Source organism: Ornithorhynchus anatinus, chromosome 21 (assembly GCF_004115215.2).
Source record: "Ornithorhynchus anatinus isolate Pmale09 chromosome 21, mOrnAna1.pri.v4, whole genome shotgun sequence".
In the NCBI taxonomy this organism is placed as follows: domain Eukaryota; kingdom Metazoa; phylum Chordata; class Mammalia; order Monotremata; family Ornithorhynchidae; genus Ornithorhynchus; species Ornithorhynchus anatinus.
The window spans coordinates 22601398-22618225 of NC_041748.1; the positions used below are offsets into that span (position 1 = coordinate 22601398).

Consider the following 16828-nt stretch of genomic DNA (forward strand, 5'->3'; position numbering starts at 1 on the left):
TCAATAAGTCATTCAAACAATCAGTTGTATTTATTGAGCCTTTACACTGTGCATACCACTGTATTAAGTGATGGGGAGAATACGATACACTAGAGTTGGTAGTCACGTTCCCTGCCCACAGTGAGCTTTGAGTTTAGAAGGGGAGACAGATATTAATGTAAAAATTAAATTATGGATGTGTACATAAGTGCTGTGGGACTGGGATGAATCAGCGAGCAAATCCAAGTGCAAGGGTGACACTAAAGGGAGTGGGAGAAGAGGAAATGAGAGCTTAGTTGTGGAAGGCCTCTTGGAGCTGATGTGCTTTTAATAAGGCATAGAAGAAGAAGAAGAAGAAAATTAGTAGAAAATTAGGAAGGTAAAGTAGACAGGGACAAGGTGATTTCATGCTATAAAAGCCAACGGTGGAGAGTTCCTCTTTGACGTTGAGGTGGACGGGCCGCCTATGGAGGTTCTTGAGGGGTGGGGAAAGATAGACTGAATGGTTTTGTAGAAAAATGATTTGGGCAGCAGTATGAGATATGGACTGGAATAGGGAGAGATGAGATAAAGGCAGGGCAACAAGGAGACTGAAACAGTAATCAAGGTGGGCTGGGATAAGTGGTTGGATTCACATAGTCGAAGGTTGAATGGAGAACTCGAGAAGAACTGCACCCAATCAGCAGTTTGGGGCTCAGACTTCGGGACATTGGAGCCTTTGGCCGTGGTCTCCTACCCCACACACTGAAACCAGACACCCCCTGACACCTCTCACCATTCCCCCAAACTAGTATGGGTAACCATGGCCTTGGCCACTTTAGAAGAAAAAATTCACAGACACTGTTTTGCGTTTGAACGGATAGGATAGAGAGAAGTTTATTTACTACTGGCACTTCTTCTAGCACTTTTTAATTTTATAATTTTTTTTTTAATGTCTGTCTCCCCTTTGGGACTATAAGTTCGTTATCGGCGGGGAGCAGGTCTACTAATTCAATTCTTTGTAGTTCCCCAAATACTTAGTATAGTGCTCTGCTCATAGTAAGCACTTGATAAATGCCATTGAATGATAGACCGATTGACGTCTTGGATGATCTTAGTACCCCTTCCCAAGCTGATTTTCTATGATTCCTCAGGATTCCCATGAGGATTCCACTGGCCCGATTGGATCTGGCAGGGTCGATGTCTGGAAAAATGAGGATCTGATGGAGAATGACAAAGAGAAAGATGTTTGGGAGTGAGGGAAGGCAGAGAAGAATGGAAACTATTTTCTGCATTTCAGTGCAAAATGACTCTACTTCAGCACCAGGCAGTGGCAGACTTTCGTATGCTCGAGAGCTGATTCCTGGCTTGGAAAAAAAGTTAATTTTGTGAACGAGGAGATGTGCAGCCATGTGGAGAGAGAGAAAGTGAGAGAGAGAGAGAGAGAGAGAGAGAGAGAGAGAGCCCTCCCATCCTCTGTTATCTGGGTCCCCCCAGAGCCTGGTAGGATGACTTCCCCAGGAGCAGCAGCCAATGAGCAGCGGACCAGATTTGCATTTAGGAGTTTGGGGAAGCATTGAGGAGGGGTTAAAAGAGAGATGGGGGAGCCCAGCCCCAGAGTTGGGGCCTTGGAGAGCAGAGCTCTTGTGTCTGTCTCCACCATGGCACATACTCCGGTCCTCCTCCTGCACCTCCTCTTGGCGCTCTGCACAGGTGTGGCTGGGCACTACAAGCGCTCCTGCAAAGAGCCCTAGCAGGGAGACTATCTCATCCACCCAGGGAAGGATGTTGGGGTTGAGGGGTCAAGGATGCCCCGGGAGGGGTCTATTGCAGTCCTTTATGAAAACCTCTCTCCTCTCCTCCAGATTTTGTGTGTTGTGTGCCGTCTCAGCCGCCGTCGGCATCCGTGGCTCCAGGACAAACAACCTCCATCACATGCTCCGGAGTTAGCTCTAACTACGGTGCAAACTGGTACCAGCAGAAACCCGGCCGGGCCCCTGTACTGGTTATATACGGTACCTCCAGTGGTAGTAAGCGACCCTCCGGGATCCCCGACCGGTTCTCCGGCTCCAGCTCCGGGAGCACGGCCACTCTGACCATCACCGGGGCCCAGGCCGAGGACGAGGCCAATTATTACTGTCAGAATGCTGGTAGTTACACAGTGACACAGGGTATTGGGGAAGTGAGGCAAAAACCCCCGTCCCCGTGGGTCCGTCCTCCTATTCTGCCCTTTCCTGCCAAATGGCAGCTCTGCCACTTGTTGGCTGTGTGACTGTGGGCAAGTCACTTAACTTCTCTGTGCCTCAGTTCCCTCAGTAAAATGGGGATTAAGTCTGTGAGCCCCACGTGGGACAACCTGATTCCCCTCTGTCTACCCCAGCGCTTAGAACAGTGCTCGGCACCTAGTAAGCGCTGAACAGATACCAACATTATTATTATTATTTTTAAATGGTGCCCTGTACCCGGAGAGGGAGGGGAATGCTGCTCTCCAGCTCCCCTAGGTTCCCCTGTGCCCTTCACCTTCCTGCACCCCATCATCGCCCCTAAAATGGTTTCTGTCTCAGTCCCATTGGCCCCCAGCTCCTGCCTCCAGCTATTCTGGTCCCCACAGCCCCAGGGGATCTGCAGCCACTCAGGGCTCTGGGGACTCTATTCCTGTCCAGGCCCCTCTGAGGAAGCAGTCTCCCCCATTACTATCGTCATCATCGCCACCACCATCGGATTCATCACTTCATCTTCCTTTTCCTTTTCTCCACCATCAGCCTCCTTCACATATTGTATGCAAGGTACCCTTCTGGGCATTTCAGGATCACAATGCACTAAAAAAAGATTTACCGAGCACTTACTATGGGTAGACCTGTCCTCAGCACTTGAGAGAGTACAATCCACCCCACTTTCAACCCTCAGCACTTGTGTACATATCTTAAAATTAGATTTGATAAATTACGAAATTGTTTATGTGAATGTCTGTCTTGCCAAGCTGCTTCTCCTGCCTGTCTTTGGTATATTCGCACTGCAGCTGCAGTTCTAGACGGTGGGTGAGATTTCCCAAGGGCCGGAAGGGGGCAGCGGAGCTTCACGGAGCTGCCCCACCGTGGCTAGGCATCATCATCGCCATAATGATAATCGCGATAATTATGGTACTTGTTAAGCGCTTACTATGTGCCAAGTACTGTTCTAAGCTCTGAGGAAGATACAAGGTAGTCGGGTTTGGACAGTCCCTGTCCCACATAGGGCTCACGCTCTTAATTCCCATTTTACAGATGAGGTAACAGAGGCCCAGTGAAGTGAATTGCCAAAGTCACACAGCAGATATGTGGTGGATCTGGGATCAGAAAACATGACCTTCTGCTCCCAGGCCCTCTATCAAGTAGGCCATGCTGCTTCTCCATCAGTGGTCTCTCTTTACCACTTGCTATGTGCAGAACACTGTACCTAACATTTGGGAGAGTCCAGTACAACAGAGTTGGCAGACGCATTCCCTGCCTACAACAAGCTAGCAGTCCAGAGACTGTACAGTGTTGGCATGCAGGATGGGACAGTTGTGTTTGCCTAAGAAGAGTCGAAGCTGCTTCTGGTGACCTCAATCAATCAGTCTTTCGATCATTCAGTTGGATTTATTGAGCCTTTACTGTATGCATACCACTCTACTAAGTGCTGGGGAGAGTACGATACCCTAGAGTTGGTAGAAACGTTCCCTGCCCATAACAAGCTTTGAGACTAGAAGGGGAGACAGATATTTATGTAAAAAAATAGACTATGGATGTGTACATAAGTGCTTTGGGACTGGGGGAGGGATGAATCAGTGTGCAAATCCAAGAGCAAGGGTGACACAAAAGGGAGTGGGAGAAGAGGAAATGAGGGCTTAGTCGGAGAATGCCTCTTAGAGGCGATGTGCTTTTAATAAGGCAGAGGAGGTGGGGAGAGTGACTGTGCTTTTAATAAGGCAGAGGAGGTGGGGAGAGTGATTGATATGAAGAGAGAGGGATTTCCGGGACAGAGGCAGTAAGCAGGAGGTAGGTCAGAAGCGTGATAGCACAGGTCAGGGCAAAGTAAGTTGGTTGGCATTAGAGGAGCGAAGTGTGAGGTTGTAGTAGAAGATTAGAGAGGTAAAGTAGGCGGGGGTAAGGTGATTGCATGCTATAAAGCCATTGGTGAGGGGTTCCTTTTCGACATTGAGGTGGACGGGCAGTTTATGGAGGTTCTAGAGGAGTGGGGAAACATAGACTGAATGGTTTTGTAGAAAAATGATTTGGGCAGCAGTGTGAGGTATGGACTGGAATTGGGAGAGACGAGAGAAAGGCAGGTCACCAAGAAGGCTGAAACAGTAATCAAGGGTGGATGGGATAAGTGGTTGGATTCACGTAGTTGAAGGTTGAATGGAGAAATCGAGAAGAACTGCACCCAATCAGCAGTTTGGGGCTCAGACTTGGGGACATTGGAGCCTTTGGCCGTGGTCTCCTTCCCCACACACTGAAACCAGACACCCCCTGACACCTCTCACCATTCCCCCAAACTAGAATGGGTAACCATGGCCCTGGCCTCTTTGGAAGAAAAAATTCACAGACACTGTTTTGCGTTTGAACGGATAGGATAGAGAGAAATTTATTTACTACTGGCACTTCTTCTAGCACTTTTTAATTTTATAATTTTTTTTAAATGTCTCCCCTTTGGGACTATAAGTTTGTTATCTGGTAGCAGGTCTACTAATTCTATTCTTTGTAGTTTCCCAAATACTTAGTATAGTGCTCTGCTCATAGTAAGCACTCGATAAATGCCATTGAATGATTGACCGATTGACATCTTGGATGATCTTAGTACCCCTTCCCAAGCTGATTTTCTATGATTCCTCAGGATTCCCATGAGGATTCCACTGGCCCGATTGGATCTGGCAGGGTCGATGTCTGGAAAAATGAGGATCTGATGGAGAATGACAAAAAGAAAGATGTTTGGGAGTGAGGGAAGGCAGAGAAGAATGGAAACTATTTTCTGCATTTCAGTGCAAAATGACTCTACTTCAGCACCAGGCAGTGGCAGACTTTCATATGCTCGAGAGCCGATTCCTGGCTTGGAAAAAAAGTTAATTTTGTGAACGAGGAGATTTGTAGCCATGTGGAGAGAGAGTAAGTGTGAGAGAGAGAGAGAGAGAGAGAGAGAGCCCTCCCATCCTCTGTGATCTGGGTCCCCCCAGAGCCTGGTAGGATGACTTCCCCAGGAGCAGCAGCCAATGAGCAGCGGACCAGATTTGCATTTAGGAGTTTGGGGAGGCGTGGGGCGAGGTTAAAAGAGAGATGGGGGAGCCCAGCCCCAGAGTTGGGGCCTCGGGGAGCAGAACTCTTGTGTCTGTCTCCACCATGGCACGCACTCCTGTCCTCCTCCTGCATCTCCTCTTTGTTCTCTGCACAGGTGTGGGCGGGGACAGCTAGTGCCCCTGCAAAGGGCCCTGGATAGGGAGACTATCTCATCCTGGGGAGAATCCATGGGAGGATGTTGGGGTTGAGGGGTTAAGGATGCCCAGGGAGGGGTCCAGTGCAGTCCTTCCTGACCTCTCTCTCCTCTCCTACAGATTATGTGAGCTCTGTGCCGACTCAGCCACCATCAGCGTCTGTGGCTCTAGGACAAACAGCCTCCATCACCTGCTCTGGAGTTAGCTCTAGCTATGGTGCAAACTGGTACCAGCAGAAACCCGGCCGGGCCCCTGTGCTGGTTATATACTATGATAACAAGAGACCCTCCGGGATCCCAGACCGGTTCTCCTCCTCCAAGTCAGGGGGCGCAGCCACGCTGACCATCGCCAGGGCCCAGTCCGAGGATGAGGCCGATTATTACTGTCAGGATGCTAACGATTATGCCCACAGAGACACAGGGTGATGGGGAAGTGAGACAAAAACCCCCATCCCCACGGGTCTGTCCTGGCCTGCCCCTTCCTGCCAGAGGATGCCCTGTACCCGGAGAGGGAGGGGAACTCTGAGCTCCAGCTTCCCGACCTTCTCCTGTGCCCTTCACCCTCCATCACTCCTTCATCACCTGCAAAACGGTCTCTAAGTCCCGTTGGGCCCCTCCTCCTTCCTCCAACCGTCCTGTTCCCCACAGCCCCAGGGGATCCGCAGCCGCTCAGGGCTCTGGGGCCTCCATTCCCATCCAGGCCCCTCTGAGGAAAGAGTTGCTGCCATCGTTATCGTAATCATCGCCACCGCCATCAGATTCATTGCCTCATCATCATTTTCCTCCTCTCCACCATCAGCCTCCTTCACATATTGTGTGCAAAGTAGCCTACTGGGCATTTCAGGATCCCACTGCACTAGAAAAGATTTACCGAGCACTTACTGTGGGTAGAACTGTCCTCAGCACTTGAGAGAGTACAATCTACTCCACTCTCAAACCCTCAGCACTTTTGTACTTATCTTCAAATGAGATGTGATAAATAACAAAATTGTTTACGTGAATGTCTGTCTCGCCACGCTGCGTCTCCTGCCTGTCTTATGTATATTCGCACTGCAGCTGCAGTTCTGGACGGTGCGTGAGATTTCCCAGGGGCCGGAAAGGAGCAGTGGAGCTTCACGGAGCTGCCCAATGGTGGCTAAGCATCATCATCACCACAACGATAACCATTATAATTATGGTACTCATTAAGCACTTACTATGTGCCAAGTACCGTTCTAAGTGCCGAGGTAGATAGAATGTAGTTAGGTTGGACAGTCCCTGTCCTACATAGCGCTCACGCTCTTAATTCCCATTTTACAGATGAGGTAACTGAGGCCCAGAGGACCGAAGTGAATTGGCCAAGGTCACACAGCAGACATGTGGCAGAGCTGGGATCAGATCCCATGAACTTCTCCTCCCAGGCCCTCTATCCACTAGGCCATGCGGATTCTCCATCAATGGTCTCTGTTTATCACTTGCTACATGCAGAACACTGTACCTAGCACTTGGGAGAGTACAACAGAGTTGGCAGACGCATTCCCTGCCCAGGACAGTATAACAGTCCTGAGATTGTTCAGTGTTGGTTTGTAGGAAGGGGCAGTTGTGTTTGTCTCAGAATAGCCGAAGCTGCTTCTGGTGACCTTACTCAAGCAGTCTTTCGATCAATCAGTTGTATTTATTGAGCCTAGACTGTGTGCATACCAATCTACTAAGTGCTGGGGAGCGTACAATACACTAGAGTTGGTAGACACGATCCCTGCCCGTAACAAGCTTAAGGTCTAGAAGGGGAGACGGATATTTATGTAAAAAAATAAATAATGGATGTGTACATAAGTGCCCTGGGACTGAGGGAGGGATGAATCAGTGTGCAAATCCAAGAGCAAGGGTAACACAAAAGGGAGTGGGAGAAGAGGAGACAAGGGCTGAGTTGGAGAAGGCCTCTTGGAGGAGATGTACTTTTAATAAGGCATAGAAGATGGGGAGAGTGATTGATATGAAGAGAGATTTCCAGGACAGAGGCATTATTTGGGAGGTAGGTCAGAAGTGTGATAGAAAAGGTCAGGGCAAAGTAAGTTGGCATTAGAGGAGCCACGTGTGAGTGAGGTTGTATTAGAAAATTAGGGAGGTAAATTAGGTGGGGGCAAGTTGATTGCTTGCTTTAAAGCCAAAGGTGAGAAGTTTCTCTTTGATGTTGAGGTGGATGGGCAGCCTATGGAGGTTCTTGAGGAGTGGGGAAACATAGACTGAATGGTGGGATGGGATAAGTGCCTGGATTCACGTAGTTGAAGTTTGAAAGGAGAACTAAAGAACTGCAGCCCATCAGCTGTTTGGGGCTCAGACTATGGGACAATGGAGCCTTTGACCCTCATCTCGTTCCCCTCACATTTACACCGGACACCCCCAAAGGCTTCTCACCATCCCCCCAAACCAGTGCATGGCCCTGGTCTCTGTTGAAGAAAAAATTCACAGACTCTGCATTGCATTTGAGCGGATATGATAGACACGAGTTTATTTACTACTGGCACCTCTTCTAGCACCTTTAATTTTACATTATAAATTACTTATTTTTTCATTACTGTCTGTCTGCCCTTTGGGACTGTAAGCTCGTTATTGGCGGGAACAAGCCTACTAATTCTCTTCTTTTGTAGTCCCCCAAATAGTGTAGTGCTCTGCTCATAGTAAGCACTCAATAAATACCATCGATCAATTGATGGATTGATGTCTTGGATGATCTTAGAACCCCTTCCCAAGGGATTCCTCAGGATTCCCATGAGGATTCCACTGGCCCGATTGGATCTGGCAGTCTTGATGTCTGGGAAAATGAGGATCTGATGGAGAATGACAAAGAGAAAGATGTTTGGGAGTGAGGGAAGGCAGAGAAGAACGGAAACTCTCCTCTCCAATTCGATGCAAGATGACTCTACTTCAACACCAGGCAGGAGCAGACCTTCGTATGCTCGAGAGCTGATTCCTGGTTTGTCAGGAAAAAAAGTTAATTTTGTGAACGATGGGAAGTGCAGCCAAGTGGAGAGAGAGAGAATGTGAGAGACAGAGAGAGAGAGACTCAAACACAGAGAGGTCCCTTCCTCTGTGACACAGTATCTGTCGCAAAAGGGACTCATATTCAAAATAGGAGGGAGAGCAGTATTGAGATGTGGAGGACGGTTGTGTTGTACAGAGTGATAGGAAAGTCTGGTGGAGGACAGGGTTTGATGGGAAGATGAAGAGTTTGACTTTGGACTTATGAAGTATGAGGGGTTAGTGGGGCATCCAAGTAGAAGAGCTTGGGATCTAATGGGAGGGTCATTCCATGCACTTTCATCCCCATACCCAACCTGCTCTCTCCTAGGGTGCCTTTTCTCCCCTTCCCTAGTCCTCTTCTTCCCTGCTACCCAACTCTCAATAAGCAGGAACGTCTGATTGGGGACCACGGCCTGTTAGCCAGATAGGTAGGGAGCAGGTTTAGTTCTCACTCCCAGTCAGTAAAAGGTGGCTTTATTTTTTTATGGTATTTTGTTAAGTGTTTCCTATACGTTAGGCACTGTACTGAGCACTGGAGTACATAGAAGTACATAGAGTACTGGTGTACATAGTATATAGATGCAGTCCATGTCCCACATGGGGCTCCCAGTCTTCATCCCCATTTTATAGATGAGGAAACTGAAGCACGGAGGAGTGATGTGACTCGTCTGAGGTCACACAGCAGGCAGTGACAGAGACGGTATTAAAATTCAGTGTCTTCTGATTCCAAGACCCGTGCTCTCCCCGAAAGGCCTCTCAGCTCCTCCCGTCCGTCTGGAGTGTATTTCATCTGCAGCTGTGGTTCCGGGCAGTGGGTATAATTTCCCAGGGGCCCGAAGGTGGCAGAAGAGCCTCGCGGAGTTGACCCACCAGGGTTAGGCATCACCATCATCAGCAGCATCATCAGCATCATCTATGGTATGTATTTAGCACTTAATAAGTATAGAGGACAGTCCTAAACGCTAGGGAGAGTACAATACAACAGAGTTGGCAGATACGTTCCCTGAGCACGTAGAGTTTACAGTCCAGAGCCTGTACGGTATAGATATAGTAGAAATGATAATTTTGGCATCTGCTAAGCGCTTACTATGTGCCAGGCATTGTACCTAGCACTGGGGTGCATACCAGTGAGTCGGGTTGGACGAAGGCCCTGTCCCACGTGGGGCTCACAGTCTCCCTCCCTATTTTACACTTCACTGAGTTACAGAGAAGTGAAGTGACTTACCCAAGGTCACACAGCAGACAAGTGGTGGAGTCGCAAGAAGGGGCGGTCGTGTTTGAGTGTTTTTTCCTTCTACACCGTCCCGAAAGAAGGCATTCATTCATTCATTCAATAGTATTTATTGAGCGCTTACTATGTGCAGAGCACTGTACTAAGCGCTTGGGATGAACAAGTCGGCAACAGATAGAGACAGTCCCTGCCGTTTGACGGGCTTACAGTCTAATCGGGGGAGACGGACAGACAAGAACAATGGCACTAAACAGCGTCAAGGGGAAGAACATCTCATAAAAACCGGTGGCAACTAAATAGAATCAAGGCGATGTACAATTCATTAACAAAATAAATAGGGTAACAAAATATATACAGTCGAGCGGACGGGTACAGTGCTGTGGGGATGGGAAGGGAGAGGGGGAGGAGCGGAGGGAAAAGGGGAAAATGAGGCTTTAGCTGCGGAGAGGTAAAGGGGGGATGGCAGAGGGAGTAGAGGGGGAAGAGGAGCTCAGTCTGGGAAGGCCTCTTGGAGGAGGTGATTTTTAAGTAAGGTTTTGAAGAGGGAAAGAGAATCAGTTTGGCGGAGGTGAGGAGGGAGGGCGTTCCAGGACCGCGGGAGGACGTGACCCAGGGGTCGACGGCGGGATAGGCGAGACCGAGGGACGGCGAGGAGGTGGGCGGCGGAGGAGCGGAGCGTGCGGGGTGGGCGGTAGAAAGAGAGAAGGGAGGAGAGGTAGGAAGGGGCGAGGTGATGGAGAGCCTTGAAGCCTAGAGTGAGGCATCAAAATCTTCGGGCCTGATCTCACTCTTTTCTCTCTGTCCCACCTTCTGTACTATACCTCAGTGTGGATCGCCCTCCCCTGCCTCCTCCCCTCCCCTCCCCCATCTGCCCTCTGACTTCTTTATTGACCCTTTAGTGATATTCATAATTATTATGATTACATGTGTGTCTCTGAACACACACACACAGAGAAACAGAGAGAAAGACACACACAGAGACAGAGAGACCCTCCCCCCGCCCCGTCGGTGGTGTCCGCCCCACTCCCCACCGGTCCGGCCGAGGCCCCGCCCCCATCGTCAGCGTCAGCCAATGAGCGGGGAGCAGATTTGCCTGCGGGGCCCCGTCGGGGGTCGCGGGGAGGGGATAAGAGAGAGGTGGGGGAGGCCGGGCCCGCAGCCGGGGCCTCGGGGAGCGCAGCGCTTCGCTCAGTGTCCGCCATGGCCCGCACGCCTCTCCTCCTCCTCCATCTCCTCCTGGCGCTCTGCACAGGTGCGGCCGGGGGCGCCTCGGGCCGTCCTAAGGGCCCCGGCCCCGGGGACTGCATCGGCGGGGATGATATCGATTGGGGGCAGGGGGCCGCTGCAGTCCTGCCTCACCCCCTTTTCTCTTCTCTTCTCTCCTCCAGGTTTCGTGAGGTCTGCGCCCACTCAGCCGCCCTCGGCGTCTGTGGCCCTGGGACAGACGGCCACACTCACCTGCTCCGGGGTTAGCAGTAGCTATATGTCCTGGTACCAACAGAAACCCGGCCGGGCCCCTGTACTGGTTATATACGGTACTCCCAGTGGTTTCAACCGACCCTCCGGGATCCCCGACCGGTTCTCCGGCTCCAAGTCCGGGAACACGGCCACGCTGACCATCGCCGGGGCCCAGGCCGAGGACGAAGCCGATTATTACTGTCAGGATGGTAGCGGTGCTGCTCACAGTGACACAGGGTGATGGGGAAGTGAGACAAAAACCCCCATCCCTCTGCCCTGCCCCTTCCTCCCAGATTCATTAGTTCAGTCAAATTCACTGAGTGCTTACTGTGTGCAGTGCACTGTACTAAACACTTGGAATGTACAAATCGGGAAGGGGCCGATCCCTGCCCGATAACGGACTCAGAGTCTGGAAAGGGGGAGACGGACAACGAAACAGGTAGATGGGCATCAATAGCATCAAAATAAATTAATAGAATTATAGATATGTACACACCATTGATAAAATAGAATAATAAATATGTACATCTATATGCAAGTGCTGTCGGGGACGGAGGCCTGTTGGGGCAGAGGGAATAAGTAGGGGCGATGCGGAGGGGAAGAGGAGCAGAGGGCGAGGGCTGAGAGTGGGAAGGCCTCCTGGAGGAGGTGAGCTCTCAGTAGGACAGTCTGGTGTCCGTCCCAGGCCCCGTCGCTCTGTCGGGCCCTGGACGTGTCTTTCTTCCCGTTGCTACCGTAGCACTATAACGTGGTGACGCAGGCTGGCTAGAGATCTGGGGTGAACGGGGATCGGCTGGTGGCCACCCTGCGTGTCTGTACCCGCCGTCTGGCCTGTCTATAAGTTGTATCTTTCCTGGGGGAAGCTTTTACCACTTGTTCTTTTCCCTTTTTCGGTTTTTCCTGGACCCCTGTGGGGAATTGACCGGCCTGGGGCCGATTCTCTGGTGTCACCGAGGCCAGAAAGCATCTAATTTTGGGACAGCGGTCACAGTCGCCTAGCCATGTCTCCATTGCTTTCTTTCCCATCGAGGCCAAATCTCCCCCCCTTTAGCAGAGCAGTGATTCTGGGAAGGGACGGTCGGACCGCAGGCCAGGGCCAGGTGGCCGCGTTTCATTCCCTGTTCATGGAACATGCCGGGAAAGGACTTTGGAGGAGCGGGTCTCCCACAGCACTGGGCCCTTCCAAGTCTGTCAAGGGACAGACTGTGAACTCAGCTACCAATTCCCCCAACGCTCTCAACAGCAGGAGATTGAGACCAGGCAGGGGCTGGGGGAGGAAACGGCCAAGAATGAGGAGGGAGGGACCAGCCGTTGCCTGGGGTGCCAGGTACAGCAGAGGGCGTTCTCAGCCCACAGTTTGAGCTGCCCATGTGTGGTTGAGGAAGGATCATGGGTGAGGGACCCGAAAGCAGCGCCATCGGCCTTCCCTATTTTTTCCCTTATAGCAATGAGAGGATCAGACTGGCCTCTGCCTCTCCATCTCACCTCACCACCCCCCCTAGCCGTTTCTATTTCCTGTCCTGATTATCCCCCTGTTCATTTCTTCTCCAACGACGTCTCAATATTATTATTGTGTCGCTGAGTCGTTTCCGATCCATAGGTGCTCCACGGATATGCTTTGTCCAGAACATCCCGACCTCTGCCCTGATCCGCAGCCTAACGGTTCTTCCGTTGTCGTCGTTCTGGTCTCTATCCATCTAGCTGCTGTTCTGCCTCTTCCGCCTGTTTCCTGGACTTCCTAGCATTACTGTCTTCTCCAGAGAATTACTCCTCCTGATTATAAGTCCAAAATACGCTAATTAAAGTCGAGTCATCTGGCCTTCCAATGACCACTTTGGTTTTAATTTGCTCTAAAATTCATCTGTCTGTTTTTCGGGCAGTCCATGGTATTCGCCAAAGCCTTCTCCAATACCTCATTAACAAAGAATCTATGTTCTTTCTATCATGTTTTTTCACTGTCCGGCTTTTGGATCCATACATTGTCACCGTAAAAACCATAGAGTTGACCATTTGTACTTTTGTGGCGATTTTTGCCTCAGTCCATTTCATGATTCTTTCCTATCTCTTTGTTGCTATGAAGTTAGTCTTCCTAACATTAATCTTCGGTGTATTTCTGGGCTACCAGTTCCTTTATTATTTATTATTGATCCCACAAGAGAAAGTTGTCAACTATTGCAATCTTTTCTCCATCCACTATAGATGTGTTCAAACTTCCAGCTGTCATGATCTTTGTTTTCTTGACAATCAGATGTAGGCCCATCTATTTGCACTGTTCTTGAACTTGGAATGATATGCCCTTCACATCTCCTTCATTTTCTGCTAGGAGGGTTGTATCATCAGCATAACGAAGCTTGTTTATATTCCTTTCTGCAATCTTTTCTCCCCATTCGTCTTCATCGAATCTGGCTTCTCTCAAAGGCCTCTATTCCATACTGATCCTCCTCAACCACCCGTTTTCCTGGAAACGTTATCCAATCTTGCCCTCACTGATGTTGTCCTTTCCTGATTCTCCTCTTATCTCTCTGGCTGCTCATTCTCAGTTTCTTTCAGGGGCTCGTTCTTGTCACTCACCCACTAACTGTAGGGAGTCCTTCAGGGCTCAGCTTTGGGTTCCTTTCTATTCTCCATCTATACCCACTCCTTTGGAGAACTCATTTATTCCCATGGCTTCACGTATTTTCTCTATGGGCTTGATTCCCAGATCTACATCTCCAGCCCTGATGTCTCTCCTTCTCTACAGTCTCACATTTCCTCCTGCCCTAAGGCCATCTATACTTTCATGTCCCGTCGACTCCTCAAACTTGACATGTCCAAAACAGAAGTCCTTATCTTCCCACCCAAACTCTGCCCTTCCCCTGACTTTTGCTTCACTGTAGGAAGCACCACGATCTGCCTGTTTCACAAGCCCCTAATATTGAGCGTTATCTTTAACTCATCACTCTTATTAATCCCTCATATTAAATCTGTCAGCACAATGACAGTTCTATTTTAAGAGTATCACTAAAAATCCCCCCTTTCCTCTCCATTCAAACTGACACCACATTGATACAAGCACTTAGACTATCCTTTCCTGACTGCTGCGTCAGCCTTCTAGCTTTCCTCCCTGACTTCTGTCACTCCCTTTTCCAGTCCATTTTTCACTCTATGGAAATTCCTGTAACGTTTTTCTAAAAATATGTTCGGTCCACGTTTTCCCCCCTCCTCAAGAACCTCCAGTGATTGCCCATCCACCTCCACGTCAAACTCAAGCACCTCACCATTGGCTTTGAAGCACTCAGTCACCTTATCTCCACCTATCTTGTCTCATTGATTATGTTCTACAGTGCAGCACACTCACTTTGCTCCTTGAATTGCCAACCTACTCACAGTAAGTCGATGTCATCTATCTTGCCTCCGACTCCATGCCCACATGCTGCCTCTGACCGGGAACATCCTCCCCCTTCATATCTGACAGACCTTTTCTCTCCTACACCTTCAAAGTCATATTAAAATCACATCTCTTCCAGGATGCCTTCCCCATCTGAACCCTGATTTCCCCTATTCTCTCTTCTGAAATGCCCTGGAACTTGGATTTGACCTGTTTATTCACACCATGCTTAGCCCCATATATTTGTGTACATATGCAAATATATGCATTTAATGTAATGTCTGTCTTCCCTGCTTGAAACTCTAATCCCTGTATCTACCAACCCATTTTTTCATGGTATTCGTTAAGCGTTGACTATGTATCAAGTCCTGAAAAAGCTCTGGGGTAGTTAGAAGCAATCAGGTAGGACACAGTTCATGTCCCACATGGGGCTCACTGTCTTAATCCCTGTTTTACAGATGAGGTAACTGAGGCATAGAAAAATTAAGGAACTTGTCAAAGTCACAGAGCAGACAAGTGGTGATCCTGATTTTAGAACCCAGTTCCTTCTGCCTCCCAGGCCCATGGTCTGCCCATTGGGTCCCACTGCTTCTTATCCAACTGGGTTATATCATATTTTCCCAAGCAGTTAGTACAGTGCTCTGTGCCCAGTGAACACTCAATAAATATGATCGATTGATGGATTGATTGATTGCAATGCTCTTTTAGAACAGATATTGGAATGTTGGCAAATCTGGAAAAATTCAGTCCCTGAGCCATAGAATAGAATTTAAGGCTGGTTTCTTGACGTCACCACTTATTCATTGTCATCTTCCCCATCTCCACCACCTCCTTCCTTGTCATTTTGTGAGCGTGGAACTGTACTGGGGATTTAGGGAACACGCAACTGAAGAAAAGATAGGAAGCCTGCAATTCCATCTGTCAATCGATGGTATTTACTGAGTGCCTAATGTGTGCTGGACAGCGTATTCGGCACTTGGGAGAGTACAGTTCACCCACCCTTGGTACTTAGATACTTATTTAAAATCAGATATGATAAATGATGAACGTATCCATGTTATTGTTTGTTTCCTCCTCTAAGCTACAAGCTAGTTATGGTCAGGGAACATGTCTGCTAATTTTCTTGTACTCTCCTAAGCGCTTAGTTCAGTGCCGTGAACGTAATGAATGTTCTATCAATACCGTCGTTGGATTGATCGATTGATCTAGACAGTGCAATAGACGTGGTCTCTGCTAACTAGGAATGTACAACCCAGAAGGGGCATCAAGCATTAAAATAAATTACAGAGAGGGGAAGTGGCAGAATGGAGGAATATGTTCGTAAATGCTGTGAGGTTGAGAGTGAGGTGACAAGGTGCTTAAGGAGTACACCCCCGCAAGGATAGGTGAGGCAAAGGGGAAGGAAATAGTAAGGGGAAATGAGGAGTTAGGAAAGGCCTGATAGAGGAGACATGATCTTGTTAGGACTTGGAAGATGGAGGCCGTGGTGGTCTCTAGGCTATGAAGGGGGAGAGAGTGCCAGGCTAGAGGGAGGATGTGGGGAACAGGTCAAGGGCAGGATAGACAAGATCGGGTTAGAGAGAACAGATAAACGTTAGAGGAGTGAACCATGTGGATTGGGCTGTAGTGATGAAATTAATTAGGGAATCTGGTAAGCTCTTACTTTATGTCAAGCACCATTCTGAAGTTAATCAGGTTGGACCAAGTCTCGGTCCCACACGGGGATCACAGTCTAAGTAGGAGGACGAACAGATCCGGAATCCCCACGGTTTCCACGAGGAAACTGAGGTCCAGAGAAGTGAAGTTACCTGCCCAAGGCCACACGGCAGACAGGTGACAGAGCAGGGATTAGAACTCAGGTGCTCTGGCCCGTTCTTCCACTAGACCACGCATGCTCCTCAGTAGGAAATCAGTGAGGTAAGGAAGGAGGGGGAACCTGATCGAATGCCTAAAAGTCAATGGAAAGGAGTTTCTGTTGGATGCAAAGATGGATGAGCCACCACTGGAGTTCTTTGAGGAGTGGGGAGATGTGGGCTGATTGTCTTTTTTAGAAAACTGAGTTGGGCAGCAGAGTGCAATATAGACTGAAATGAAAAGACAGGAGGCAGGGAGGTCAGAGAGGAGGTTGGTGGACAGAGAGGAGTCAAGAAAGGAAATGACAAGTGCTTGCATCGACGTGATAGCATTTTGGATGGAGAGGAAAGGACAGATTCTAGAGATGTTGTGGAGGTAGAACGGTTTGGCTTCTGTGACAGACTGAAAATGTGTTTTGAGGGAGGGAGAGGAGTCAAGGATAATGCCGAGGGTATGGGCCTGTAGTAGTTGGTGATAACAGTTACTATATTTATTTTATGTGCAAAGCACTGTTC

At 49.2% G+C, this 16828-nt stretch overlaps 2 protein-coding genes and 1 gene segment (V, D, J or C); all 3 read left to right on the plus strand.

Annotated features, from left to right (window-relative positions):
- The window catches only part of LOC100682076 (immunoglobulin lambda-1 light chain), a 197557-nt gene that overhangs the window by 49664 nt on the left and 131065 nt on the right, over positions 1–16828 (plus strand). The gene's annotated exons all lie outside the window — the stretch shown is intronic.
- LOC100681294 (immunoglobulin lambda-1 light chain) overlaps positions 1–16828 on the plus strand; it is a 152024-nt gene that overhangs the window by 14356 nt on the left and 120840 nt on the right. The window lies entirely within an intron of this gene.
- Positions 10780–11333, plus strand: LOC120639070. The segment is given in 2 exon segments: positions 10780–10886; positions 11023–11333. Coding segments are annotated over 2 exon segments (363 nt in total).